The sequence below is a fragment of the Melopsittacus undulatus genome, chromosome 11 (assembly GCF_012275295.1).
Source record: "Melopsittacus undulatus isolate bMelUnd1 chromosome 11, bMelUnd1.mat.Z, whole genome shotgun sequence".
Taxonomy (NCBI): domain Eukaryota; kingdom Metazoa; phylum Chordata; class Aves; order Psittaciformes; family Psittaculidae; genus Melopsittacus; species Melopsittacus undulatus.
Genome location: NC_047537.1, coordinates 14,562,096 through 14,589,408, shown reverse-complemented (window position 1 = coordinate 14,589,408; position 27,313 = coordinate 14,562,096). Strand labels below are relative to the sequence as shown.

The 27,313-nt window shown below is 57.2% G+C and overlaps 1 protein-coding gene across 2 annotated transcripts; it reads left to right on the top strand.

Moving 5' to 3' along the window:
* Window positions 1-5,460: 5,460 nt before the first annotated feature.
* CYGB (cytoglobin) lies at window positions 5,461-23,897 on the top strand. 2 transcript variants are annotated; one of them, XM_031044830.2, is made up of 4 exons: window positions 5,461-5,975; window positions 15,636-15,867; window positions 16,399-16,527; window positions 23,477-23,897. In XM_031044830.2, exons 1-4 carry the CDS (start codon window positions 5,833-5,835, stop codon window positions 23,537-23,539), a joined length of 567 nt encoding a protein of 188 aa, XP_030900690.2. In that variant the 5' UTR covers window positions 5,461-5,832; the 3' UTR covers window positions 23,540-23,897. The 2 variants fall into 2 exon arrangements, with proteins under 2 accessions (XP_030900690.2, XP_005144325.1); XM_005144268.3 differs by lacking the exon at window positions 23,477-23,897 and having other exon boundaries at window positions 16,399-19,959.
* The last annotated feature ends 3,416 nt before the right edge of the window (window positions 23,898-27,313 follow it).

Sequence of the window (27,313 nt, the reverse complement as noted above, 5' to 3'; positions counted from 1 at the left end):
CCGAGTGGAAGTCAGGCTGGAGGGCACCGGGAAGCACGGGGTGGCCGAGCCCTGTATCCTGGCTGGAGCACATGTGAGTGTGCTCTGAAGTCATTGAAGCCCCATAAACAGCGGCTGCTGCCAAGCTGGAGCCCCGGGGGCTGCAAGGACCTCCTGTTCCCTGGCAATAGTACCGTGGCTTTCGCAATCCCTGTGAGGACATCGCTGCTCACCGAGCCCCAGCCGTGCCGACACCAGCAAGGCTCTGTTTATAACCATATGGTCCTCCATGGCCAAACAGAGGACCATAACTTGGGCTGCTCCACCATAGGCACAGGGCCTGGGTGCTCCCTGGGTGTGCAAGGGGCCATCAATGCTGCTCAGTTGACATTGGGTGACCTCGGCAGCCCCGGCTCGCCCCGCATGGATGCGGATCGCTTCCAAACACTCTTGATTGACGCCGAGAGCTGCTCGGTTCAAAGGCAAGGTAATGTGAGCAGATTAGTTAATGCTTCTTGCCCTAGCCCCTGAGAGCAGGGCTGGAATGGCAAGGCAGCCTTAATGGGTTTTGAAGGCTTTTCTTTTTAAGATATGAATCAATGAAGCTGTACAGGGAGCATGGATAATGTGATTGGAATAAGAAACAGGGCTTGTCTTTGAACCGGAGCGAGGTCCCTGACGGTGTTTACTTCATGTCCTGGCACCAAATGCAAGATGACATGAATATATTAGCTTCCTGGCTTTCCTGAGCAACCCCTGCCATGCTCACACCAGCTTCAGGAAGGAAAAGAGCAGCAAAGAGAATCTGTTCGGAAGCGCTGACTCGTTTCCCAAGGACCCTGTCATCCTTGCTTACCACTGATGGGTCCGGCTGTGACAGGGGCCATGCTCCCAGGGGGTGGCTGGTTCCTGCCATGGGGAGAGCTCGGCATGGGGGGGACATGAAGGGGAAGGTGGTGACACCACCAGGGTCCAAGGAAGTGCAGCAGCCGGCTGGGGCCTTGCCATGGAGCTGGCACCTGAGCCTCTTGCTTCATCCCTCCTGGCTGCATCAGGAGGTCTTGGTTTCCTCAGATCCCAGTGTGGGACTGGGGGGGTTTGAGCAGTTCCCAGCCCAGGACCAGGTTGGTCTGGGTGGGAAGAGCTCTCCAGGGCTGCCTTGGCAGCTCCTTACCCTGCCGTGCCCTGCCTGCGAGCACCGGGCAGCACCCAGCCCTGCTCCCAGGGCCCCTCTGTTTCCTCCTGTTCGCCAGTATTGCCCAGTCCTCGGGATTCTTTGGCTGTGTGGGCTGGGAGGGCTGCTGCTGGGGAGGGAAGCAGGAAGCTGACACCAGGTTTGGGAAGGTCACGGGGAGGCTGCTCTGTCCCGGCTCACCCACCCCTGCCTGCTGCTGCCGAGGGTCCTGCCCGTGTGTCCCCATCTTGTGCTCCCTTCCCGGGCATCATCCCAGTGCTGCTGCTGTCCCAGTCCCCAGAGCATCTTCCCCATCCTGTTCCCATATGTGGGTGGTGAGCTCGAGGTCAAGGTGGCCCCAGGGCTTGAGGTCCCCTCTGAGAGCTGGATGCTCAGGGCAGGGTCCCACTGTGGGATTTGCTTTGTGCCACCTCGGTCTTTGCACATTGGTTGTACTTCAGCGCCAGAGCAGACGAACCCTATTTTCATGCAGGAAGGAGGGAAGGCTGGCTTGGTTTAAACACATTCCCCACCAGCTCCAGTCGGCAGCACGGCCTGAGGTCTGGTTTCAATCAGAGGAGGAATGTCTGCTCCAGCTTTGTCCCATTCTGCTTCCAGGGGCTGCTCATGGCTGGGACAGGACAGCAGCTCTCGCACTGTCCCTTCCCTGGCCCTGCTCTTCCCAGAGTGGAGGACATGGAGCCGGGGGATCCCAGTCTTTCAATACTACTGCTCTTTACAATGAGCGACCAAGCACGCCAGCAATGTTGACAACAGCTGTGTGGTTACCCTGGAATCCCACAGCATCCCGTGTGATGCCATCCCGGCACTGATGCCATCTCAGCTGGCTTGGGGGGGGGGGTCCTGTTGGCTGTACCCCCTTTTACCTCCTGGACCTGTCCTCCAGCCCATTCCTGCAGCAATGGCTCAGAGGCCGCAGGCACTGCCAGCACAGAGCTGGAGCATCAGGATTGCGCACAGGTCTCCTGGGATCAGAGAAGCCGGGGAAGGAAACCTGCAATAAGTGCAGAGCATTTATCCAGGCTTTAGGCTAAATCCTTCCCTCCCAGGTAGCAGACACTGCAAAGCCATTTCCTAAAGTCTTGTTATTCCTGTTCTGGCCAGGACTTTGCAGTTAGCAGCAGGGATGGATTAGGGGGAGGGAATCATTGCTGGGGCAATGCTGGGTGAGCTGGGTGGCAATCCAGGGCTTCCTTCCAGCAACGGTCAGGGTGACAATGATAATGCAGCAGCCTGGGGCGGCTCTGAGAGCAGGATGAAGGAGGAGCAGCCAAGGACATGAAATATCCCATGGTCACATCGGTCAAAGCAAAAGTGGCAGGTCCCTACCATCATCTTCCACCTCCCTGTCCAGCTCTGCTGGAGGAGGAGCAGAGTCAGAGCTGCTCTTCTGGATGCCTTGGCTTTACCACACTGGCCTCCTATTTCACTCAAAACACCAGGACTGCTCTGGATCTGGCCACGTTGGTGTCTTGAGGGTCTGGGGAAGGGTCCCAGCATCACACCAGCATCAAGGGCCTGCGGCAGCTCCTGCGGCTCCTTCCCAAAGCACTCCCAGAGGGAGCTCCTGGGGTCTCTTCCAGGAGCCACCCCAGCAAATGGTGTTGTGAGAAGGCCGCAGGGAGCTGACTGCAGGGGACACGTGAAGTCCCCATGTACAAGGGAAGGTGGGCTCAGACCCGAGGGTCTGGATGTGGGGTGTCCACCTGTGCCCTGGAGGCAGTGGAGGAGTCAAGGGGGGCTCTGCCATCATCCACATCCCACGCTCCGGGGAGCTGGAGGCTCGGGATTTTGTGCCTTCACCTCCCACTCGAGGATCGGGAGCCAAGTACATTTCTCATTGCACCCAGCGCAAGGGAGGAGGAGAGGCAATGTGGGAGGGCATGGCGGGAGCGGGAAAAGCCGTCGGCAGGCGGGAGCAGATCCCGCAGGAACACCGCACATCCCGAGGGCTCATCCTCACCCCTGTGGCTGTGCAAGCAGAGAACGCTTGAGCAGGAGCTTCGCCTCTTCCTATCATGCAGGAGCTAAGGGAGGAGCAGCTCAGGCTCCACAGTGTCCCGTGTTGTAGGGATAGGTCTGTGGGAAGGAGGTGGAAAGTAGAAGGGATGTGATGCTCCAGTGGAGAGGGGTGAGGGATCAGTGTGTTGAGCTGGGATCTGAGAGAGAAGCACTGATTTCTTCCATATGGGTTACCCAGGCTCAGCCTTCCCACTGACTCTGGGGACCACGTCCTCTGTCCCCACACCCTCTGGGACAGGGACCAAGGGCAGCTTGGGCTGGGCAGAGCGAGCAAATGCAATCCCAGCTATGATGGCTGCCACTTCCTTGGCACAGCTCCTTGCACCAAAGGGTCACCAGATTCTCCATGGGGCTGTACAGGGCCTGCCAGTGCAACTCCCAGGATTTCCCAGCAATGGTGTCAATGCAGCATCTTTCTCCTTCTGGAACAAATCGCCTCTGAGCCCTGGAGAGCCATAGTCATGGGAAACCATGGAAACGGGTGGCTGGCATATGACAGCATGTGCCTGCACCCTGGGCCCTGATTTATGTCCCATGTCTGTGGTAAGATGCTGAAGTTCAGGGCTGTTGGGGTTCGTTTGGGATTTTGGGGCAGTGGAGCATTGCTGCCACTTCACTCACATCCCCTGTTTGCGGTACATGGGGATGGGGATGGGCTCCTGCCATCACAGAGCCCGACGTGGAGTCCCCAAAGAGGGGACACCCGAGAGGGAGGCAGAACCTGGAAAAGGCTGAGGGATCTCTTGCTTTTCCAATGTTTCCTGATATTCTCAGATTTCTAAACAGGGACTCTTGGGCCAAGACCCTTCCACTGCCAGCGCTGAGGAGCAAGGCGAAGGTACCGGAATTGACTGAAACACCAAGTGCAGAAGCTTCAAAGAGTCCTTTTCGTTCCACAGCAAGTAATAACTTAACCGATGCTCCACCTGTGTTAGCCCCTGAGCCTTCAGATTTTCTATAGTTTGAGGATTTTCCCTTTTGGAAGCACCAGCACTGCACTGCAGTGTTGCTCTGGTTTTAAGCTGGGTCTAACTAAGCGCAGCTGCTCTTCCTCTGCATTTTAAGGGGAGGTGATAAGCTTGGCCATGCCACCCTGTGTCCAGAGCGTGGTGGCCACCTGAGGACATGGTAGCTAATGCTTGAGCTCAGGCTTACGGCCAATGGACAGAAGACAAAGCCAAACTTCAAGCTGGCCACTGCAAATCTGATGATCTGGAAGCTGGTGGTGCTGTCACTGAGGACCTGAATGATGCCCAACCTCCAGCCAGGCAGGGGTGGCTGCTGTGCTTTCACACCATGGGTTTGGCAGCTCCCAGGTGAGCTGAGCTTTGTATCCCTGAGCCGAGGACTCCCAGTCTGCCCCTGTATGAATCCAGTGGGATCCACAGTGAGGGACCTGTGGGCAGCGTCTCCTCCACCTCTCTCCAGATCTGCAGGAGCAGATGTGCTGACACTGCTGATCCGGCTGCTTTGGAGGAGAAACACAGCAGAAAGCAGTGACAGATCTGCAATGACAAAGCTCCAGCCCCAGATGGGCTCAAACCCCCAGCCCCTGCCTGCCCCTCAGCCGGTCTGTCCTTGTGATGCTGAGCGCACCCGGCCGCTTCCCTTGTGTCTGATCCCCCTCTGGGGGATTGTTGGTTATTACAGGTCCCTGTGGCGTTCCCGCTGTGCTGCGGGTGTTACATCCGGCTCGTCAGGGAGCTGGGAATGGCATTTGGGTAAAGAGCAGCCCCAAAAGGACGCACAGGAAAGCAGAGGGGAGCCTGGTGTGGAGGTATTCCCGCACTCCCCATCCCTGCCCAGGCACTCCAGAGCAAGAATCTGCTCCTTTCCCAAGTGCCTTAACTCTGGATCCCTTCACAGCTGGGTCCTGCCACGGGAAGGGGAGCAAATTCTTGTCAATGAATAGGACAGACCTTGATCTCTTTGGGGTGGCAGAGAGATGCTGGGTGAGGGGGGTGCTTTGGGGTCTCTTCGTGCAGCCCAAGAATCAGAGGCAAGTGAGGCTCTGTCCTTCAAAACACAGAACACGGGAGCACGGGGGGAGCTGAGCACAGGCAGCGCTTGGGATAACTTCAGCTCACACTTTGGGCTCTGAATTTCCTCAGAGCTGTTTACAAGGGCTGAATAAAAACCTCCCACCCACCCCCCCAGCACGGAGCTGATGTTGCCCAGAACATCCCCCTCATCCCTCCCTTTTGGGAAGGGAAAAAAAAACAGGGAAGGAGGGAGGAGTGGGAGAGAGGAGGAGAGAGGGAGAAAGTGAGCTCACGTTCACACGTTGGTAAAGAGGCTGGTCTTGCGATGCCTTTGAATATTTCACTTTTAGGCAGTTCCCCATCAGTCAGGCTCACGCATCCGAGCCGAGCTGAAGCCAACTCCAGCCATGGGCAGCACCAGGAGGGCTGAGATCTGATCGCACGCAGCAAACCCCGGGATCTTCGGCTCAATTCCACCTCCAAACCCGGCGGCAGCAGCCGCGCTCGCACACACACACACACGCATTTACACATCCCCGCGTCGGCAGAGCCGCTGAGCAAACACCTTGTCTCTCCTCCCCAGGATATACCCGCTCGCACACAGCCTCCTTGATCTCCTCCTGGCTTCCCGGAGGATCCTGCCGGCTGCTTTCCATGGAGAAAGTCCAGGGAGAAATGGAGATTGAGAGATGGGAAAGAAGTGAAGAGATTTCAGACGCAGAGAAAAAGGTGATTCAAGAGACATGGAGCAGAGTCTATGCAAACTGCGAGGACGTGGGGGTCTCCATACTCATCAGGTATTTAAAATCCAAGCAAACAAGGCAAAAAAGGGAAGCAGCAAATCCAACTGCAGCTCTTTATAGCTCAGGAAGAGGCAGAACAATATATAGAACCGGACTGGAATGAATGACAGCGAGTGGGGAGCTGGCTGGGTGTATTTGCTGCCTGGGAGCAGGGAGGGTTTCACAGCACTCCTCTGATTTCCACACCTTCGAGCCGGGTGGTGGCGGCGGGGGGAGCCTTGGTGGGGACTTTGGGGGAAGCTGCTGCCATCACAAAGGTCACCTTAGCCCGAGGATGGAGCTGGGGGGGTGTGGAGGAGCGGGGTGGGGAGGAGAGCGGTGCTGGGGTGTGCTGGGGGTCGGTGGCGGTGTCCCCCCCCCGTTAGCTGCGTGCGGATGGATGGCATCGGTTCGTAGCAGGCTGGCGGGTGAAATAATGCGAGTTGGGAGCCAAGATCAAACCCAAAGCAGGTGTGACTCCCAGGGCACCATCTGTGCCTCCGGCGGCAGCGTCGGTGGGAAGGAGAGCGCTGGAGTTGGCGGTGGAAGGGGGAATGTGGGGGGCACAGGTGGGAGAGGGGGGCACAGGACCCCCGGAGCTGGATGCTGAGCATCACCCGATGGTGTGGGGCTGGGGCAGCTCATGAAACCAAGCAGGGGAGATGCTCTGGAGGTGGGGAGCAGGGGCAGGTTCCCTGTGTTGTCTGGGGGTGCAACCCTTGTCCAGGTATCCCAGGAAAGGGCCGAGTGGGAATCCCATGGGTTGCTGCAGATACCGGGAGTTTGGGGAGTCAGTGGGTGCAGCACCCAGAGGCCATTTCCCTTATTTAAGTGGGGAGAGGAGGATGGTCAGGGTGAGGAGAGGGGCAGGCAGGATGCCCACACTGACCTGTTGGCAAACAGCAAAGATGCTCTGCAGAGACACAGAGCTCCCACCACCCATCCTGGGGACCAGCAAAGCAGGAATCCTGCCTGGACCTGGATCCAGGAGCCTGGGTTGTGTCCTTCCCATTCCGCTCCTGCAGCACAGGCTGAGGGCGCTGGGAGAACCCCTCGGATGGATGCGCTGTTTGTTAATCATCATCCAAAAGTTTTCCAGGAGGCTGAGAGCAAATGGGATCCCTGAGCCCACGGGATCTGCAGAGAGCAAGGGCTGCTTCCCTTGCAGGCTCACTGCCAGCACTGGGCAAGACCCTTCTGCAGAGAATCCAAAATGACATTGAGTCCCCTCTCTGCTTCTCCTCGGGCATTCCTTGTCTCAGAGACGATTGTCAGTGGTCCCCATGGCTCCTGATCCATGTATCCAACCGGACCTGTCAGGAGCTGCGACACCAAACCCACCTGGGCTGGGTTTGAAGCTCCAGTTGGCAGAGGCCTGGGGGACAATAAATTCCTCTATTCCCCATCATAGAGCCACAGACGGGCTTGGGTTGGAAGGGACCTTAAAGCTCCTCCAGCTTCAGCCTCTGCCACAGGCAGGGACACCTTCCACTGGAGCAGCTGCTCCAAGCCCCTGTGTCCAACCTGGCCTTGAACACTGCCAGGGATGGGGCAGCCACAGCTTCTCCATGAGCTTCAGTACGGGCCTGGCCAGCAGCTCCTGCCCAGCAGTCCGGTGGAGCCATGGCCCCATGGGGACCACGTGGCCAAGCTGTGGTCCCGACTCAAACTTTACCCATAGAAGTTTCTCCTCTGAGTTTTCCCCCCTGGGTGGGATGCAGCACTGTGCTGAGGGGTTCCCCCATTGCTGTGCCACCAGGACACGACTGAACTGGCTCCTAGGGTGAACCTCGGCTCCTTGGGAACCTTCCCATGCTTGTCCATGGTATGTGCCCTGGCACATCCCAGCTAAACCCACCACCCGCTCCCTCAGCCAGAGCTTCCCTGGGATGCTTCAAGTAAGGTCTGGACTTCCAGTGCACATCCCCAGGGATGGTGGTGGAGTGTGGGAGAGCTCCCATCCCCTCCAGCATCCCCAGCTGGAGCAGCACATCTGCCTGCATCCCTGTGCCGTGGCTCCCTCTGGCAGCAAACCCCATTCCCAAAGAGAGCCTCATGCTGCTGCCTGAGCCCCCTCCCCGGCAGCTCCGACAGCTCAACCTGCGCTCCCCTGGGAAGCCTGTGCCCGGATAAAGCCGCCGTGGCCGGGGCTGGGAGCACCATCGGCTGCGTTTCCCAGCTGGCATCAGCCGCCGGGAGAAGTGGGTCATGCGTGGAGGCCGCCGGGAGCCCAGGCGGTGCGGGAGGGATGCAGCCGCTTCCCAAGACATGATTCAGCAGCTCCAGAGGTCGGGGCTGGGGAGGGGGTGGTGGGAGGCTGCTGGTGCCGTGCGATGGATGTGATGGGTGTGATGGACGTGGAGGGTGTGAGGGATGCGATGGATGTGATGGGTGTGATGGATGTGATTTATGTGATGGGTGTGAGCTGACCCAGCACCCTTTTGGGTGCACCTTCACAAGGTGCCAGGGGCTCAGAGCCACCCCAGCAGTCTCCATGCTTTACAGGCACAGGGCTGGAGTTGCTCAACACCTTGCTGGGGAAACTGAGGCAGGAAGGGGTGTGCACATGGGTGGGCAAGGAGAGGGAAGGGGGTGCACAGTGGTGGGACCTGTTTGGTGCTACCCCCCTCTGCAGAGTGATAAAAGGAGGCAAATCCATTAGCACTCATTTCTGTTGTTGGGGTTGTGACTGGGGAGTTGCCTGTGCCTGGTGGCAGAGGGTCCCTCTGTGCTTTCCTGCTCCATCCCCTCCCCATCCATCCAGAGCTGCTGGGGGCAGGGAATGACTTTTTCTCATGTGGTTAAGGCAACACCTCTGAATTTAAAGGGTCACAATGAACCTGGGGCCTGATCCATTGCCTGAGGGTGGAGGCAGCAATGCCCACCCGAAGGCAGCAATGGGGAGGGCTGCAGTGCCCCTCTGCTCCTCCTCCAGCCCCAGCCCAGCAGCTTCTCCTCCATCCCAGCCTTTCCACGCTTTGCAGATGTGGAAACTGAGGCACAGATTTGGGCGTTGTGTTCTCAGCCCCCATGGCAGTGCCTGGAGCCACAGCAAACCCCTGCGGTCCTGCATCAGCACAGTGGGGTCCTGCTCTCACAGAGCCTTGGGGGCCCAGGGGATATAAACACCAGTCATGGGCACTGCTGGCTGAGCAGCCACCGGATCCTGGGAATCTGCTGCGTGCTTCCAACTGCCTCTAATTGACAATTTCCTCGGTGGGGGAGCTTCACGGTGGAGGAAGCACAGGCTCCTCTCAGTGCTCATCCTCCTCCGGGGCTATGGGGCCTCTGCAGGCTCCATCTCACAGCCACTGCCTTAACCCTTGTGGGGCTGGAGCAGGAGCTGGAGCTGCGCATCTGGACCTGCGTGCCTGGGCTGGGTGGCTCCCCACACACGTCCCCATGCCCCTGGCTCGTTGCTGTGCCTCAGTTTCACCGGTTGGAATATAGGGGTCAGTCCTTTTTATAGGACCCCTCAGAGCAGGGGAGCCCAGCGGTGTGAGAGGAGCTCTCAGCACCTCTGGCACCTGCATTAGTGCTCGTTGTGCAGCACAGGAGCCCTTCATCACTCCCCAAGCATCCCCCTTGATTTAACATGATTTATTGCATGGGTCAGCGGTGGCCTTGGCAGTGCTGGGGTCAGGGCTGGATTCGATGACCCTAAAGGTCTTTTCCAGCCTGGTTGGTTCTGTGCTTGCCAATACCCCATGCCCCCAGAGAGCATCCAGGCAGGGGGGGCATCAGCTCAGGATCCTCGCTGCATTCCAGACCCCACTAAACCCTGGCCTCCAGGACTGAAGCCGCAGCCTGTCCCATGTCCCATCACACACATCCTCTCCCACACCCACACACACGTACCACAGTCACAGATGTGGGACCACAAAACTCTATGGATCCCATCAGGGGATAAAGCAAAGGGATGGTCCTAAGCAAATCCACACCAAATATTAATGCCATGCCAAAGACAAGCAGTGCAAGCGGCCACTGCAGGCTGGGCCACCTCTGCAGGGCTTCTCCATCACTGTTTCCTCCAGCTCCGCTCCAGACCCTTCAGTTTCCAAGCTCCCCACATTGTTACCATCTCCTTCCCTCTGAGGAGGTGTACGAAGGGAAGTGGAAGGATTGCCAGGGCAGAATCAGGCCCTGGATTCCAACGGCCGCTCCGTCTGAGCTGATACACCTGGATCCAGTCAGCTTGCAGAGAGCTTTGCTATATAAAAGCACTCCTTGGATGCCAGACATTATTGTAAGGCTTAGGTGAAAATAGCAAAGAGCCTGAGCAATGAGTCTGGCAGTGCAGAAACTCCTGCTTTTCCCCAGCTGAACCTAAACCCATGGGTTGGATCCACCCAAAACTGGTATTTAAAGCAATGATTTGCAGCTAGCCCCAAGACCAAAGCGCTCTGGGGATGTGTCCATAGGGAAAGGCCTGTTTCTGGATGCCAGCGGGGCCATTGCAGAGCAGAGCAGCTCCGGGAGATGCCCCTGCTGCAGTGCCTCGCTGGGAAAAGGGCTCAGTGAAAGCCTCCTGTGTGGCAGTGTCCCTGTCCCAGGGCTTGTCACACACTTGGCATCACTGGGGCCAAGCTGCAGAGATGTTCCTCTGGAGACAAGGAGCGACCGAGGGCAGGGGGCTCTGTCCTGCTGAGCAGGACCCCATGAGGAGCCCTTTCCAAAGCAGCAGCAGCCCCTCCATAGGCAGTGAAGGGCTGAGGGGTTCAATGAGCTCTGTGCTGGAGCAGCTCCTTTCCCTTCTCTGACTGCAGGACCTGGAGTGAGCCCTTCCATGGCCAAGGGGCTGCGTGGGGATCCCTGTGGCACAGCCCGCACCCGGCACAGCCGCGGGGCTGCAGCGGCTCTTGGGGTGACCCCACAAGAGCTTTTCCCCTGCCCCAGGGCTGCTCCTGCATCTCTTGCAAAAGCTTAAAGGATCCCGCTCCACACCCCGAGAGCTGCAGGGACATCCCTGGGTGGGAGATGAGGTGGTGGACGTCAGGCTCCCAATTTCACTGGAATTCTGCTGCAAGGGTGATAGATCCCAGCACAGGGACCACGTCCTTGTGGAGCTGGGTTACTCCTTCTCCACCCAGCCAGGTGTTGACTTCCATCCCCAAACCCCTCCACTGTCCCTGGGGATAGGGAACATGGAGTGGGGCTCCAGCAAGCTCCATCCTTGTCATGCCTCAGAGGCAAGAGTCACCTCTTAGCATCCTTTCCTAATCCCCATTGTCTGGTGTGGAGGGGCTGATGTGATGTCCCTGCCTGCTGCTTGCACCCAGTGGGCAGGGATGCAGGCAGGCACAGTGGTTTGGCAGCAGAGAAGGACAAGGACACTGATGTGGAGAGGCTGAGGATGATGCTGTGGAGGAAGGCACTGAGTGAAGGACCATAAGAAACTGGAGGTGTGAGGGAAAGCCACTTAGGTGCTGTTAATTCATTTAGCTGGTGAAAGCTGTCCTTACCCCAGCCTAAAGGTTCATCAAAGCCTGGAGGCTTTGGGCTGAATCTACACACGTGATAGTGATGAGGACTTGGGGGTGTGAGCAGGACATGAACCCAGGGTCTCTTGCTCGTACCCAGATGTATTCAGCTGCATCTTTGCTGCTGGGACCTCTCCCACCCTCACTGATGTGCCCTGGCCCCTGGGGCTCTGCAGTGCCTGGGGTGTTAGAGATGTGCTGGAATCTGCTCCCAAGGCCTGCAGCAGGATGTGGGCTTTCCCTGAAGGAAGGCCATGGGAAGAGGAGAGCAGCACCTCTCCTCCTCAGCTGTACTGCTTGAATTTAGCATCACTGCGTGGACCAGGAACTTGGCCCTTTTGCCTCCAGCCCTCTCACTGTGGAGCTGCTGCCCATCACCACCTCCACCCTCATGAGCCCTCATGGAGAGGACACAAGCAGGCACCATCCTCTTCTTCCTCCACTCGGATTTGCCTTTCCCTGTCTTGCTGGGCAGTGTCAATGATGTGGCTGGAACCTTTCCCACCTTGAGCTGGGGGCTGTGGAGCACAGGCAGCACCCAGCACCCCTGGAACTGGGATGCTGGACTACAGGTGGCTGGGAGGAGCAGGGGGGAGTGAGTGACAGCCCTGGGCATAATAAATAGCAGCATCACACAGCACCTGCCTACCCATTGTCAGCTGCTTTGTAGGCACCCGAGCAGAGAGGAGTTGAAGGAGAGGTTGGAAAAGGGACACAGAGAGACTCCAGGCTGTGTCAGAGAGAGTTTCTCCCACATAAAGGGATGAGGTGAGAGAAAACATGAGCGCACGGGTAGGGAAATCTAGCAAAAACAAGTGTATGAGTGGTGGCTGAGGCTCAGCTGCAGCCTCCCAGCACCTTGGAGGGCTCTCTGGTACTTCCCCTGCAGTTTGCAAACAGGGTAAGTGAAGCATCAAGGGGTTAGGTGCTTGGGGGGGCCAAGGGAGCAGCACCCAGGTTTCATCCTTCCAGCCTGGGAAAGGAGGCAAAGGGCTTGAAGGTTTCCTCTGTGCTGGGTTTGGGAGAGGGAGGAAGATGAGGATGCAGAAGTGGTGCCTCTCCTGGTAGAAACCAGGTTCCCAGTGGGTTTGCACCTTAATTATTTCCTTTGGCTCTGCTGTTGTGTCCTTAAAGTTGTTAAAAGGGCAAAAGGGGGAGGAAAGGCAAAGCTGACATCCTGTCCATCGGCTCCAGATGCAGCTCACAGAGCACAAATGAGCGGGCGCGGAATGGAATGGAAGCGCTTAAAAAGAAACTTAATGAGATTGGTATGCAGGCATCTGCTTCCTATCAATCATCATCTGGTGTGATATGGAATGGGAAATGTCATCTGTTTAATGACTCTGATGAAGAAAAAGAGCCCCAAACACGCACACGCACATCATGACCCAACAAAATTCCAGAGCCTGGGATGTTTGAACTCTCAGAAATGTTCTGTAGATGGAAAAACCCCAACTGACACCTCTCCCAGCTCACTATTGTTTGCCTTGTTTTATTTCTTCCCCCCTTTTTCCTTTCCCTCTCCTTTCCTCTGGTTATATTTAACCTTTGTGTTAAATTAATCTTCTCTGTTTATTAACACGGAGCACTGAGCCAGCCTCCTTCCCTCTTGGTTCCACAGCTCAAGTATTTGCTCCAGGCCAGCTCTTCCTGCAGGAGTTTTCCTCTCTCCACCCCTGCAGAAGCAGAAGGTGCAGGTCTTCACTCAGGCACGGATTTGCTTTTCACCTCAAAGCAGAGATGCTTTGGGCTCCCCTGTTTCAGTTCCCCATCAGTGAAGGGGAGCATTGAGCACAGGAGCAGGAGGGCACTGGGTTTAGATCCCTCAGCTCTTTCAGGTCCCTTAGGAAAGCTGTGCTCAGCTCCCATGGGAACATCATCTCCAGGGTCTGTGAAGTGGGGAAAGTTTGGAAACCAAATCTTTAGATCCTTCACTGGCTTCACCCAGGTTGGGGGTTTTTGGTGGTTTAATCCTGATGGAGCTGGATGAAAGGAGCAGAGAGGTGGAGGTGATGCCAGAGGGGAGGCATGAAGCCTCAGCTCCTGCTCCCAAAGGGCATTGGTCCCTGTGGCTTCTTTTGGCCCTTCTCTTGGGGGGATGCTGCTGTGATCCCTGGGGATGCAGGGCTTGGATCCCTCTTGTTGTACCCCTTCTGCTGAAAGAACCAGGAATTTTTCCTCAGTTCATTCTCTGGCTCTTCACAATATCATGTCCCTGAGCTGAGATCAAACAGGGCTTTCCAGGGAGCTTCTGATGGTTTGGGATTTGGGATGCATTGGTTGCTGGCAGCCTCCATCCCCTGCTTGGGGTGGTCTGGGGGTGGCAGGTCCCCCTTCCAGCAGCACCCCCTGCTCCCAGTGCCCAGGGGATGCTGGCTGGAGCCGGAGGATAAGGGGGAAAAGATCCAGTATGAGAGATGGCAGAGCCTTAGCTCTGACCTTGGTGGGGTGTTGGATGTCTGTAGCAGGAGGATGCTGATGTCAAGGGCTGGCTGGAGCTGCAGGATCAGGGCTGCAGCAGAGGTGGGAGGGATGGGACAGGGGAGAAGGATGCTGGGGCTGGATGGAGAAAACGGTGCCATTAAACCAGGAACGTTTGTCCTTCCGTTGGGAACTGCTCAGGGCAGAAGCCATGAATCCTGGGAATGGCGCTACCTGCACGGCTGGGGCTGGGGGATCCATGTCCATCCCCAGCCACCCCCCGACAGCTCAGGTCTGAAGGAGACAGGCTGAGCATCCCTGGTGACAGGAGCCAGAGGCAGCCCGGCCTGCGGGGCATCTCTCCCAATAAGGACCAGATGTGACAGGAGGAGGTTTGGCGAGGGGGAGGCTGGGCAATAAGAGGAGTTTTGTCATGGGTGCCCTCCTGGTCTTAAACGCAACACCTTGTCTGCCTCTTCCACCTTCCTTCCTCCCGCACCCTCTTCGCTGCCTTCACACCTCCAAAACCTATTTTGGGCCATCTGATGAATCCCAGATGCCTCGGGGAAGCAGCAGGAGCCGTGGTGCACTCCAGGCGCTGCTTCCTTGGCAATGCCCCCAAGCTTTCACAAGCCAAGGGAGCGGGGGAAGGAAGGAAGGGAAAAGGAGGATAACGCAGTGGCAAATGAGGCTGGTCCTCAATAGTAAGATGATCTGTGGAATGGGGAAAAGAATCCTGCCTGGTCCTGGAGGGAGGTAGTGATGGTTGGGAATAGAGGTGGGATGGGTTCACATGATTTGGGATTATTCTTGGGGCAGGGGTTATGACTTGGGAAGGGGATGAGGGAGTCCATCTGCATGATGGGGACAGCCCTGGGAGATGTCTGCCACCTCCTGAGCATCCTTCCCTGGTTCAGGTGAAGAAGGAGGCAAGGAGACCCCTGTAGGGAGGGAGCTGGGTGAAAGGGGAAGCAAGGGCTGATGTGGTTCTCCCCTGTGCCAATGGGGTGGAAGTGGGTGGTTAATGTGAGACCAGCATCAGCCCTGGCTGCCCAGAGTGACCGGCTGCAGGGCTGGGCTGCTGCCATCGGTGGCCCCAGCCCTGTACCCTGTCACCTTCTGTCCCAGGGAGCTCAGCAGCAGGCACAGCTTCACCTGCTCCAGCTGCATTTCATTGGGGTTGGTGTAATCCTGCAGCAAAGGGGGTGCTCAGCCCCTCAGAGAGGCTGCTGGGTGCTGTGGGACATCAGCTCCTGGCATAGATGAGCAGTGACATGAGCTGCTGGTGGGGCTGACTTGTGAAAGGTGAGGGCATCCTCAGCATGGGGATCTGTTTTGGGTGGCAATGCAGGAATAAAGCACATGGGATGGGGGAATAGGGGCTGGGAGAGGGTGGCTGGGATAAAGAGAGGTGGTCACGTTCCTCTCCAGCTCTCAGAGGCAGGACATGGTGTTTTGATGTATGTGGGTATGAATATAGCATCTGTGCTTCTGAGTGGAGTCTCTGGGTACCAAGAGCTCAGTCTGATTTGTCGATGAACATCCAGCTGTGATGCTTTTGCAGCAGATAAGGAAGCCTGGGGAGAAAGGCATTAACCTGCTGGGTTTAGGCAGCTGGGTACCACAGCTCCGGAGGAATTCAGTGAGGAAAAGCAGCCCTGGCTGTGTTAGATGCAAGGGGGTGGTTTCCAGCATCACCACTCCATGCTCTGCTTTAACCTCTCTGCCTGCTCTCACCCTCCTGATGGAATTTGATGTCTGCTCTTTCTTGCAGGTTTTTTGTCAACTTCCCCTCGGCCAAGCAGTACTTCAGCCAGTTCAAGCACATGGAGGACCCCTTGGAGATGGAGAGGAGCTTGCAACTGCGGAAGCACGCTCGGCGGGTCATGGGTGCCATTAACACTGTGGTGGAGAACCTCAATGACTCCGAAAAGGTCTCCTCGGTTCTGGCCCTGGTGGGCAAGGCCCATGCCCTCAAGCACAAAGTGGAGCCCATCTACTTTAAGGTAAAAGATAGGAGCAAAACTGTATCTCTGGGATGCTTTAGGAATTAGGAAGAGGGCAGGAGAGAGGGAGCTGTGGTGCTGCCTGTCCCAGCCTGGTGGAGGTTGCCTGGTCCTGGGGGTTGCTCCCGATGTGGCTGAGGTGCCCCACTGTGATTCTGTCCCATGCAGATCATCATTCCTAAGTGCAGCCAAGCTGGAGCATCGATATCTCCTGCTCAGGGAAGCCTGTCTGCCTGTGTCCTGCCTGCAGCCCCTCCAGCATGGCTGTGGCTGTATGGTCCCTTCTGCTAGAAGTGCATGGTAGAAGGGACTAAATAACTGGAGGTGCCTGAATTGAGGGGATGCTGGAGCCTGCAGCAACACCCCATGGTGCTGGGTGTCCACCTGCCCCGGCAGGCTGGTGACCTGGGGTGTCAGCAGCAACCTCAGAGCATCGCTATTCCCAGAGCTCAGTCACAGGAGGGGTCGGAAAAGCCCAGACCCTCTGTTAGCTGCTCCCCACACGTTATTAACCCTTCTGGTGCCTTCCAGAAACTGACCGGTGTCATGCTGGAGGTCATCGCTGAGGAGTACGCCAATGACTTCACCCCGGAGGCGCACGGTGCCTGGACCAAGATGAAGGCTCTCATCTACACGCACGTGACGGCAGCGTACAAGGAGGTGGGCTGGGCGCAGTACCCCACTGCCACCCTGTGAGCGGCCCCCGCGCCGGGCGAGGGGCAGGGAGGGCTTCACTCACCCCAGGACTGCACTCTGGTCTCTGCTCAAGGTCTGTGCTCGGGCTGGGGAGCCCGCAAGGGCCGGCTCCGTTCGCTGCCAACTCACAATTGGGTCTCCAGGGGGGTTAAAACCAATCTCAGTAAACCAAAACAAACCCAGAACCACGACGGGTGAGGGGGGTCGGGGGAAGCGGTGGCAGGGGATGCTGGAAGGGGATGCAGAGCACAAAGGGAGAGCGTTTGGTTGTTGCCTCCATCTCACTGTCCTGGCCTGTCCATCGCCACCTCCCACATCCTGCCCCTCGCTTGCTTCACCTCAGAGCCCTTTGCCCAAGCAGCAGTGCTGTGCAGCCCCACTGCTGATGAACAGGATGACCCTGGTTTTCCATGCACAGCCCCCAGGGAAACCTGGATCCTTGCTTTTGCAGGTGTGATGCTTATGGGGAGCACCAGCTGGCACTGAAAACACTTTTCTTTACAATTTCCCTGCTCAGCTGGCAGGGTGACAAGGCTGATGGTTGCGGCCAGAGCCACTCCTGGTGTCCTATCACCTGCACCATGGGCTGGCAGCAGCCCTCTCTTCTCCATCCATAGTCCTTTTCCTTGCTTGGCTGCTGCAAACCCTCCCGGGGCTGAAGGGAGCAAGGGGGTGGGCAGGATGTGCTTCTCTATCATTAGAGAGTGAAGAAGGAAGAATCGCAGACCGGTTTGTGTTGGAAGGGACCTTAAAGCTCCTCCAGTTCCAACCCCTGCCACGGGCAGGGACACCTTCCACTGGAGCAGCTGCTCTAAGCCCCTGTGTCCAACCTGGCCTTGATGGGCTTGTGGGGCACACACTGTGCCATCGCCCTGGCAGCTGGTGTCTGTAGGTCTGTCCAGCAGCAGGGTGATGCAGGGATGAAGGGCTGGGGCAGCTCTGCCCCACACGGTGACAAGGGGGCTCAGGATGTGATCAGTGTGTCCTCTGAAGCAGACACAGCAGGAGGGGTTCCTGGGTGCTCTGTTAGATCTGTCAATAACTTGTTGCTCAGAGCATGATCCTGCCCTCCTGGTGAAACTGGGGTCCTTCAAATAAAGTGCCTGGTAGGAACCAGCCCTTGCAGGAGCCGTGTCCCTCCTCAGGGGCTCCAGTGCCTGCAAAGGCCTCTTGCCCCCCACAGAATCCAAGCCGTGGCTGCAGGGCTCATTCTGCTCCAGCACTGGCTGTGCCTGGAGCTCTGTGTGAGCTCTCTTGGTTTCTGCCTCAGTTTCCCCTTCAGTTACAAACAGGAGGAGGAGCAGCCCCAGTGCCTCTTGCACATGTGCTTGGATGCCTGGCAAAGGGTTGGGGAGGAGGCATCAGATGTGCTGGGAAGCTCTGGCATCCTCATCACCCAGCACTGCCCAAAAGGGCAATGCTCCCTATTGCAGTGGGAGGGGGGGTTCCCTTCTGAGATTGGCTCTGGCCTCACCACCACTGCCCTGATTTCTCCCAAAACAATGGACTCCTCTGCCCCTGGCATTGCTGGGGGGGGGATCCTGCTCCCAGAAAAGCTCTTGATGGGGTTTTCCACTTTGTTCCACTGGCTGTTCCTGCTCAGCATCCCTGTTGGGCCCCAGCCCTGCCCTTCTGTCACTCATGCCCAGATGCTGGCACAGCCCAGGACCACTGCTCAGGGCAGCAGCAGAGGTGTGCTTGGGGGGAAAACATCACCTCCTGTTCCTCTGGGCTCACTCAGATACAGCCAGGAGATGTGGCATCACCAGTGCCCCAGCTGGGCAAAGGGGGTTTGGGGCAGGCTCTAAACCTCTTGGCTGCAGTCCCCAAGGCCCTGGAACCAGGATTAGTCCCAAAACAGCCCCAGGACCCCACTAATGTCACAGTAACCCCTCTCTGGCCTTGCTGTTCTTTCCTCCTGATGTCCCACAATAAACCAGGTGGAGAGGAGCAATGGAGCATTGAGGGTTGGGTGAAATAATGGCTCAAGGCACCACTGTCCTCAGCAAGGTCCAGGGGTTTAGCAAAGAGACAGGCACAGGGTGCAAGTGATGCTGCTCTGCTGCTGTCATCTGGAGTCAGCACCCCCAAAACTGAGCCCAGCAGCCTGAACCAGCAACAGCGCCAGAACTGATGCCTCTGGCTCATGTGTGAGCATGGTTGGCAGAGGCATCCCTCAAAGAGCAGCTGCTGCTGGGGTCAGGATTAGGCCTGTGCAGATGGGAAAAGACCTGTTCGGTCACTGACCTTGCTCCAGTGCCTGGAGCAGGACTGCTGGGTTTGGTGGTTTTGGGGTGCATCACGAGGTGCATTGATCCCTGCCAACACCTCAGGTCCAGCAGTGCATGTTTTCGATCAGTTCATGCTCTGCGGATGCTGGGCCAGGAATGTTTCTGGACAGAGGTGTCTCCCCCTCAAGCTCCCATCTTGACCTTTGGGGTTAATATTCTCCAGGTGGGAATCTTGTTGTTGCAGCACAAACCCTTCCTCTCCCTTCCCACAGCCAAAACCGGGCTCGGTCACCATCGGCAGAGGTGACTTTGGGGTGGCTGGAAAGTTCCCATGTTCATGCCCCACCTACCCGAGTGCCTTGGCTTTGGGGGAGCAGCAGTGAGGTCCCCCCCTGCTCATCTTGGAATGGGGCTTGCTTTCTTCCTGTGTTTCCAACCTGTTCCTTTGCACCCTTAGCACAAACCACACCATGACCTGGTGCCGCCGCGTCCGCTGGGCTTGGGGTTGTGTTTTGCAGGCACATCTTTCACAAGTAAATCCAGATGTGTGCAGCTGCTGTCCCTCGAGGAGCCCCCCCCCCACCCCCAGCAGCCACACTGCAGCCAGGCAAATACACGCGAACAAAAACATGTTTATTTATATCAGCTCTGGAGGAAGTGGGATGGAGCAGGGAGGGCAGCCAGGGCAGAGCTCGGGAGGGAGGAGATGGAGATAGAGCAAACTCCCCCCTATTGCTGCCCATGCGGAGCAGGCGTTGCTTAAATCAGGGGAAACTCATCTGGGAGAGATGAAAATGAACAGAAAGAGGAAGAAACACCATTCCAGAGTGACAGGGCTGAGGAATGCTGTGCGGAGGAGCAGAAAGGGAGGCCAGGTCCTGGCTCCCTGATGCACACGCATGCACATGCCTGTAGAGCTGCTCCCTGTTACTGCCTGTCCTGTCACCCCTGCACCCACTGCAGTCGGCTGGGGACCCCCTAACCCCAGCTCCTATTCACTGATGCTCAGCACTTCACCTCTGGGTGTGCCTGGGCTCAGCTTTGCTGTCCTTGGTGGTGGCAGGATCTGGCCCCTGGCTCTGGTGCCTCTGCACCAGCATCAGCACTGGGCTGGGACCCAGGGCCTGGGTGGGAAAGTCTCTGTGGCCTCTGCAGCAGAGGAATGCTGGGGGGGTGGAATTTGGGATCTCTGGATCAGGGTCCCCCCCGAGCACCTCATCCTGGCTCTCTCTGGGGACACCACATCAACTAGCTTGTGTCCCCTCACCGTGTCTGGTCAGGGAGTTCAGTGCTGGAGGGAACAGGAAGCATTGAGTTAGGATGAGACATGGATCCCATCCACTATATGTGCCCCCTCCCTATGGCCAACACTCACGGCAGGTATAGCTCCATACATACCCAGCCAGCCAGAGGGACACCCCAGTGCCACCAGAGCCACTTGGACAAGGAACCCTTAAAGACCTTGTGGCACCACCCTCCATCCCCTCTGATGGTGAGACAAACCCCAGAGCCACAAGCTCTCACAGGGGAATCCTCCTGCATCTCTGCCAGTTTGCTCCAGTTTGCCCCAGTAATGGGGATCCCAGTGCCAGTGGAGAGGTGCCCAGCGACTTCAGTGGGGACCAGACTTTGTGTGGCTGGACTCTGGTGCCAGAGCTCAGCCTTCCCTGCCCCTTGCTGTAGGGAAGCTGCCCTGGTGCACTGCTGGGTAGAAGGGAAGCCCATGAGCTAACCTGGGACCGACTCACACACAGGGAGGGGTAAACCCACCCTCTTGGGCAGCTTCTAACTGCTTCCCATAGCTGAAGTTGTCTCTAACTGTTGGTATGTCTTAACCAGTCCCACCGTGACCCACAGCCGTGAGCCTGGCGTGGTCCCATGTAACTCCGTGTCTTTCCGTGACCGCTGCGGGTACTGTTCGTGTGCGTGTTCCTCGGCGCTTCCGTGCTGGTTTCGTGTACGATGGGTGTAACTTGTTCTTCTTTTTGTAGGTTTTTAGTATGTTTGTAACCCGACAGAATGGCGTTATTAAACTGAAACTTGTATCTTCAGTGGATGAACCAACCAACCTCCTCCAGCTCTGCTTGGCTTCTTTCTGGCGGGGTCAGGGGGGGATGCTGGGGGAGATGTAGGGGCTGCCACATGGCTCTGTGGTCACACTGTGGGATGCTGGGGAGGGGGCTTTGTGGCTGGAAAGCAGCAGCAGAGGGAGGAGATGTGCCCTGATGTGCCCTGACGTGCCCCTCACTGCTCTTCTGCACCAAGGGTGGTGGTAGAGGTGGCAAGAGGCATCTTGTTGATGGGCTCAGGTGAGAAGGGGAAGGTCTGCTCCTCCTCTGGGCTCTTTGCTTGGCTTCCAGGTACATTGTGCAAACCTCTGAGGTTCTCCCTGGATCGGGAGCTGTTCCCGTGCCTTTGCCAGCCCAGCCCCAAATGCAGGTATGGAGAATGGACTGCATGGGACTGGCCAGGAACTCTCCCTCACTGATGTCCTCAGGCTGGTTTGCAGCCTCCATGGGATGTGAATCCAGGCAGGCTCCGAGACAAAAGCTCCTGTGAACGTGAAACCTGCAGTGGTGACGGCCTCAGGCTGCAGCAACCACGACCACCAAGGACGTGAGAGAGTTCCCAGTCTTTAAAAACAGCTCCCTGAGCAGCAGGAGCCAAGTTTTCCATGGATCTGTCCCACGCGGCTCCCCCTCTTCCTCTCGCTGTGGCTGGGTCACGTTGCAGTGGGATGGGTCCCAGCACGGTTGGGTCATGTTGTGGTTTCCCTCCAAGGATCTTTCCAGCTCCCTCCTTTGTAAAACAGGCCCATGATGTACTTGAGACCTCTGTCAGATTTGCTTGATGCCGGCCAACCTTTACAAAGTTGTTGGCAGAGGACTTAGGGATGGACAGACAGACAGACGTGTGTTATGGTCCCATAAGCCCCATTTCTGTGGGATGGAAGGCTTGGAAAAGAAATCCAAGCAAGACTTTTTGTTGTGCTCTTCTCCACTGATGCCAAATGACATCAGTGCAAGGGAAGGGGAAGCTCATCCCACCAGGGTGGTGGAAACCACCAGCATCTGGCCGCAAGCAATTTGAGGTGGAGCAATCCCGGTTTAGGACCCTGGTCTGAGGCTGGGGAGGGCTCAGTGGGGTCTGAGAGGGAGAAGGGCAGAGGTCGATGCCTTGGGGAGCCTGATGCTGGCTTATCTCCTGTTGGGCTGAAGGCAATGACAGTGCCCTCCAGCCCTGCATGTGGTGGAATAGCTCTCACATGGGCAGACACTTGGGCTAGTCTGGAGTCCCCAAGCTATAGGGGAGCCTGTTTCTTCCCCTACAGTTTAGCCAAGCCCAACCTGCCATGGCCATGGAGAAGGGAAGCACAGGTTAACGTGGGGAGGGGGATATCTGCCTGCTTCCATCTGTTCTCTCCTTTTGTGTCTTTTTCTGGGGGAAGCCATTTGGTGCTGTTAATGCACTGAGTTCTCACAGTCTCCTCCACGTCCTGTGCACTCTTCCAGGTGGAAGCAAGCAGTCAGCAAATCCTACACACTGCTGTGCTCCCCATGGAAAACACTGCCTGGGAAACCAGGAGCAAAAGGAGTGGCCATCTGAGGACTGGGGAGGTTGCAGTGGTGACCTGGAGCTCTCAGACCTTTGCACGCTGGGCTGAGAATAGCCAGAACCAGTAGTGGCCGGAGGGTGCTGACATGGAGCTGGTTTTCCAATGGCTTTTGAAAAGGAGCTGGGAATTTCAGCATTACTTTGCAGGGAGGAAATATGGACACAGCCCTTTGCTTAGTACTGGTATTTACCCCCACTTCCATCACTTTGGGCTGGCTGTGGCACATCTCCAGCCTGTCTCCATAACCCATTGGCACAGTGACAGCCAAGGGAGAGCCGGGAGGTCACAGACAGAAATGCATCTGCAAAGGGGAGGTTAAAAAAGAGAATATGAAGTAACTGCACTGCACAAACCCCATTGAAACCCAGCCTGTGGGACATGGTGGTGAGGAGAAGTCCTCCCTTGTTGTGCTGGTTGGCACAGGGTGAGAAGCCTCTGGAGATGGAGCTTGCAGGCTCCCACCAGCTTGAAGGATGTTTCTTCTTCTTCTCCATTATCTGCACCAAGATAAGAGCCAGGAGCTCCAGGCTTTGCTGTATGAACCTCCCTATGGCCACCGTCACCAGCTCAGGGGGTTTGGTGGCTCCTTGCTCCTGGAGGGATAAAAAAAGGCAGGAAAAGTCATCCGAGTGTGGTGGGGCTGACACTGAGCAGGAGCCGGCCCTTCCTTCCGCGCCCGGCTCCTCTGCAGCCGATCTGGTTTATCTGAGCGGTGCTGAATGTAAACGCTGTCAGCGCCGGCCGGGAGGAATTCCTGGGAATTTGGCCGCCAAGAGCAGCAGTAACAGCGCTGGGCTGGGGGGAAGTGCAGAGCTCAGGCTAAAGATCCTCCTGGATAACTTACAGCCAGGCAAAGAGCAAAGAGAGGGCAGAGGGAGGATGAGGAGAGGACCAGGAGGAGGAGGATAGCTCCAAGGGCCAAGCTGGGACCAAGGGAGTGGGTATGATGGGGGAACCACACTTGTCCCATGCACAGGAGCTGGCCCCATGGTGCCTAAGAGCACTTTGCCCCCTGCCATGACCCAGGGTGGTGGGGACCGATCCCGATCACCCTCTGGTTTTGCAGGATGCGCCGGGTGCCAGTGGAGGAAGCAGCGCTGAAGGCACCGAGGTGCTCCCGGACACCTGAACCCACGGCATGCCCAAGAGAGGAGCCTCCTGTGCTCCCTGCTCCCAGCCTGGGGGCAGCTCCATCCGCCGGGATGAGCACCAGCTCTACTCTCTGTGGGCAAACCAGCACAAAGGCATCCCCATTGCTCTGCGCATTGAACCCCAAACCAAACGGCTTTGGTGCCGGGAGGATTCCCAGCCCCACGCAGCTGGGACATCCACTGCTCTTCAATACAAGCCCTGTTTATGGCCCAGGGTGTCTGCTTTAAGAGAAGGCTTTTGGAAGCCACCCTGCGGGTGCTGCTGTTTGTATGCGGGATCAGTTCAGAGGCTGATGCTCCAAACGGCTCATGAAATAAAATAGCCATCGGGCTCTACTGCAGTGTGGGTTTATATTGATATAGCAGCGTGAGGTGTTTGGGTTTATATTGATATAGCAGCGTGAGGTGTTTGGGGGATACTTCTCTGGCAATAGTGTGATTTCTTTAGATACTGACTTTTCTTGGAGCAGTCAAAATTGGCTGCACAAAAAGCCCTTCAGTAAACTGGTTTCCTTTCACCTTAGGAAAGCCCATGTCTTATCTGCCTGCCAAGAACTGTGCATTACTCAGGGCTCCTCTACCAGCAAATGATGATTATACCGTTAATTTAACCATGTATTTTATATATACCTACATATAATGTAGTCACATAAGACGTATTTTGAGGTCTTGGTGCTGCTCAGGAGATCATCATAGAATCACAGAATGGTTTGGGGTTGAAGGGACCCTAAAGCTCATCTAGTTCCACCCCCCTGCCAGACACTGGGCAAGAGGCTGGCAGAGAGGTCAGGGTGATGACAGAGAGGGGTACTTGTAGGGCTGGGTTGTCTACAGAGATGGAGTGCCTACAGATACTGGGGTGCCTATGGGGAACAGAGTGCTGGCAAGGATGCACCTGGGATGCTGGTGGTCCAGCCTTGCTCTCTACTGAGCATGCATCTTCCCTGGGGTCCTGCATGGAGGGATGCTGAATCCTCCCTGGCCCCAGCCCTTCCATGGGGCTGAAGAAGGGCTGTGGTGCAGTCAGTAAGAGGGTGCAGCTTGGCTCGGGGTCATCTCTCTGCAGGTGACTGCAGCCTCTGCTCAGCCAGGCATGGATCCATGAGCAGGGAACAGCACATCCTGCACTCCAAGCAGTGGCAGCTGTGAGGCACACAGGACCATAGGGATGCTGAGGGACAAACCGAGGTCTGGGGAGACCCTAGATCAGCTCCAGTGCCTAGAAAGGAGCTACAAGGAACCTGGAGAGGGGCTTGGGACAAGGGCCTGTAGGGACAGGCCAAGGGGAATGGCTTGAATCTGACAGAACAGGGGAGACTGAGATGAGCTCTTAGGCAGAAGCTCTTCCCTGGGAGGGTGCTGAGGCACTGGCACAGGGTGCCCAGAGGAGCTGTGGCTGCCCCATCCCTGGCAGTGTTCAAGGCCAGGTTGGACACAGGGGCTTGGAGCAGCTGCTCCAGTGGAAGGGGTCCCTGCCTGTGGCAGGGGTTGGAGCTGGAAGAGCTTTAAGATCCCTTCCAACCCAAACCCGTCTGGGACTCCATGGTTCAATGGAATGTATGGCTTCTCCTCTCAGCTCAGCTCCCCAGGGTCACCCAGCAAGCAGGAGGATTCAGTCTTTTGCAGAGCTGCTGTTCCAGCAATAAAGGTTTTCAGCTCCACAAACCACAACCACCCTGGACAGGAGACAGCCAGAGCCCAGCATCTCCCAGCCTGGCCTGTGCATACACCCAGGGTTAGGCTCAGCAGGAGGAGGCCCTGGGGAAGCTGGACAAATAGCAGTGGGTGAGGAGATTGCTTCCCAAAGGTCACTGCTTCCTCTACACTGCTGTGAGATCACCCACTTCAGTCCCATCCTCTCCACATCAGCATCCTCTGCTCCTGCTGACCCCAGTGCCAGGGGGTGAAGCAGCCTGCTTCATCAAGTCAGGCTATTCCCAGCCTTATTTTCCTACTGGGCAGTCACTGCTACTGGAATGAAAATCCCCAAGGCTCGACCATCATCCTATGGGATTTGCCAAAGGAAACAGGCATCCCTCTGTCTCCTGCCCTTTCCTGCTCCACTGAATCACCCCAGAGCCCTCCTGAACGTTTATTCTTTGGGAAAGCAACAAAAGAGAAGGAAACCCCAAAAGACAAACTCCCACCAGCCTGCCTTTGGCTGCATTTGATATTGGGTTATTCCTTAATGATTTCCCACCACAGGCTGGCCAAGGAGGGAGGAAACAGCATCTGAAAGTTCTAAAAGACAAATTTCCCACTAATATCCATATGGAATGGTCTGGGGTGGCTCTGCCAGGATGTGGGCTGACAGTGCCTCTGAGGAGCGGAGCTGGGTTCCCTGGCTGCCCAGGATGTGGACATGAGCAGGAGTGTCCCTGTGTTTGCCAAAGGTGATGGAGCACGGGGCAGCCGCAGAGCACGGCACAGGTGAGCCATGGGCGCTGCTCCGCATCTCCCATCGCTGTGATGCTGAGGACGCGGTGACAAGCCCCATGTGCCCCAGAGCCCGGTGGCCGCAGCGTGCCCCGTGTGCCCGGCGCGGCACCAGCGCGATGGGGCTGTGCTGGGCCGGAGGGGACGGGGACGGGCGCGCTGGGGGATGGCAGAGGCTGAGCATCCTCTGCTGGCTTCCAGCAGCGGTGCCGACCGCGGGCGCGGACTGGCCCCTGCCGTTCGCCCCGGGAACGGCAGCGCTGCAGGCTCCGGAGCCGGCGGCTCCCCGCTGGCTCTGCGGGGCACAGGGGGGGTGGTGGCAGCAGGGACAGCCCGGAGCGAGAGCAGGACATGGAGGTGTCCAACCGGTGGCGAGAGCTGGGGCAAGAGGGGTCCTCTCCATGAAGGGGTTTTCCCCTGGGTTGTGTCCCTGGAGACAAGGGGATGAGGGGATGGAGCTGGCAGAGTCCCAGGACACAAACCCATCTGCATGTGTGCGGGAGCAAATCAAGGCACCCTGAGGGATATCAGGCCCAGACTGGGAGCTCATGAAGAGGTAACAATGGGGAAAAAACCTTCTGGAGAACGTGGCCTGAGCGGTTTTAGGAAGTGATTGATGTGGTAGAAAGACACAGAAACCTCCGACTGCAGCCCCAGTATGGGACTGTGGGCTTTTTACAACACATCCACGTCCATGGATGGGACCTGCCCTGGCAGCCACCACCTCCCAGCCCTTGGTGGCAGCAAGCAGCAGGACCTTGCCTGGCTCCAAGCTGCTGGGACTGATCCCACCCTCGAACATTAACTGGCAGAACAGGAAGGGATGGCTCCTGATGAACTATCCTAGTCCCAGGCTTGGCACATTACACTGGGGCAGCCGGCAGGTCACCCAGCGGCACTGCTGCAGGGTGCACCATGCTCAGGATGGGCATCCCACAGCACTGTGCACCCCAGTGCTATGTCCCCTCTCTGCTTCCCTTTGGGGACATTTCTGGCCGGGCTGGGCTGCAGAGTGGTTTGCACCACAGAGGGAAGTGCTCTGCAGAGCATCTCCTGGCTCTGATGCAATGCCCTGACGCTGCTGCCTTGGGGGTGGTTTTGGCCAATTCTTTTGCTTCCTCATTGCCCAACGCTCCACAGGGTTTGCACAGGTGGCAGTCACTGCCCTCTCTTTCCCTTTGTGGGCTGGCACAGGGCTCTGCCTGGCTCCTCTGCAGATGGTCACATCCTGCAGGTCCCAGTCTTGGAGCGGGATGCAGGCAAAACCACAGCAGTGATGCTTTTTGTCAGCCCTTGTTTGTCCCAAAGACAGGCTT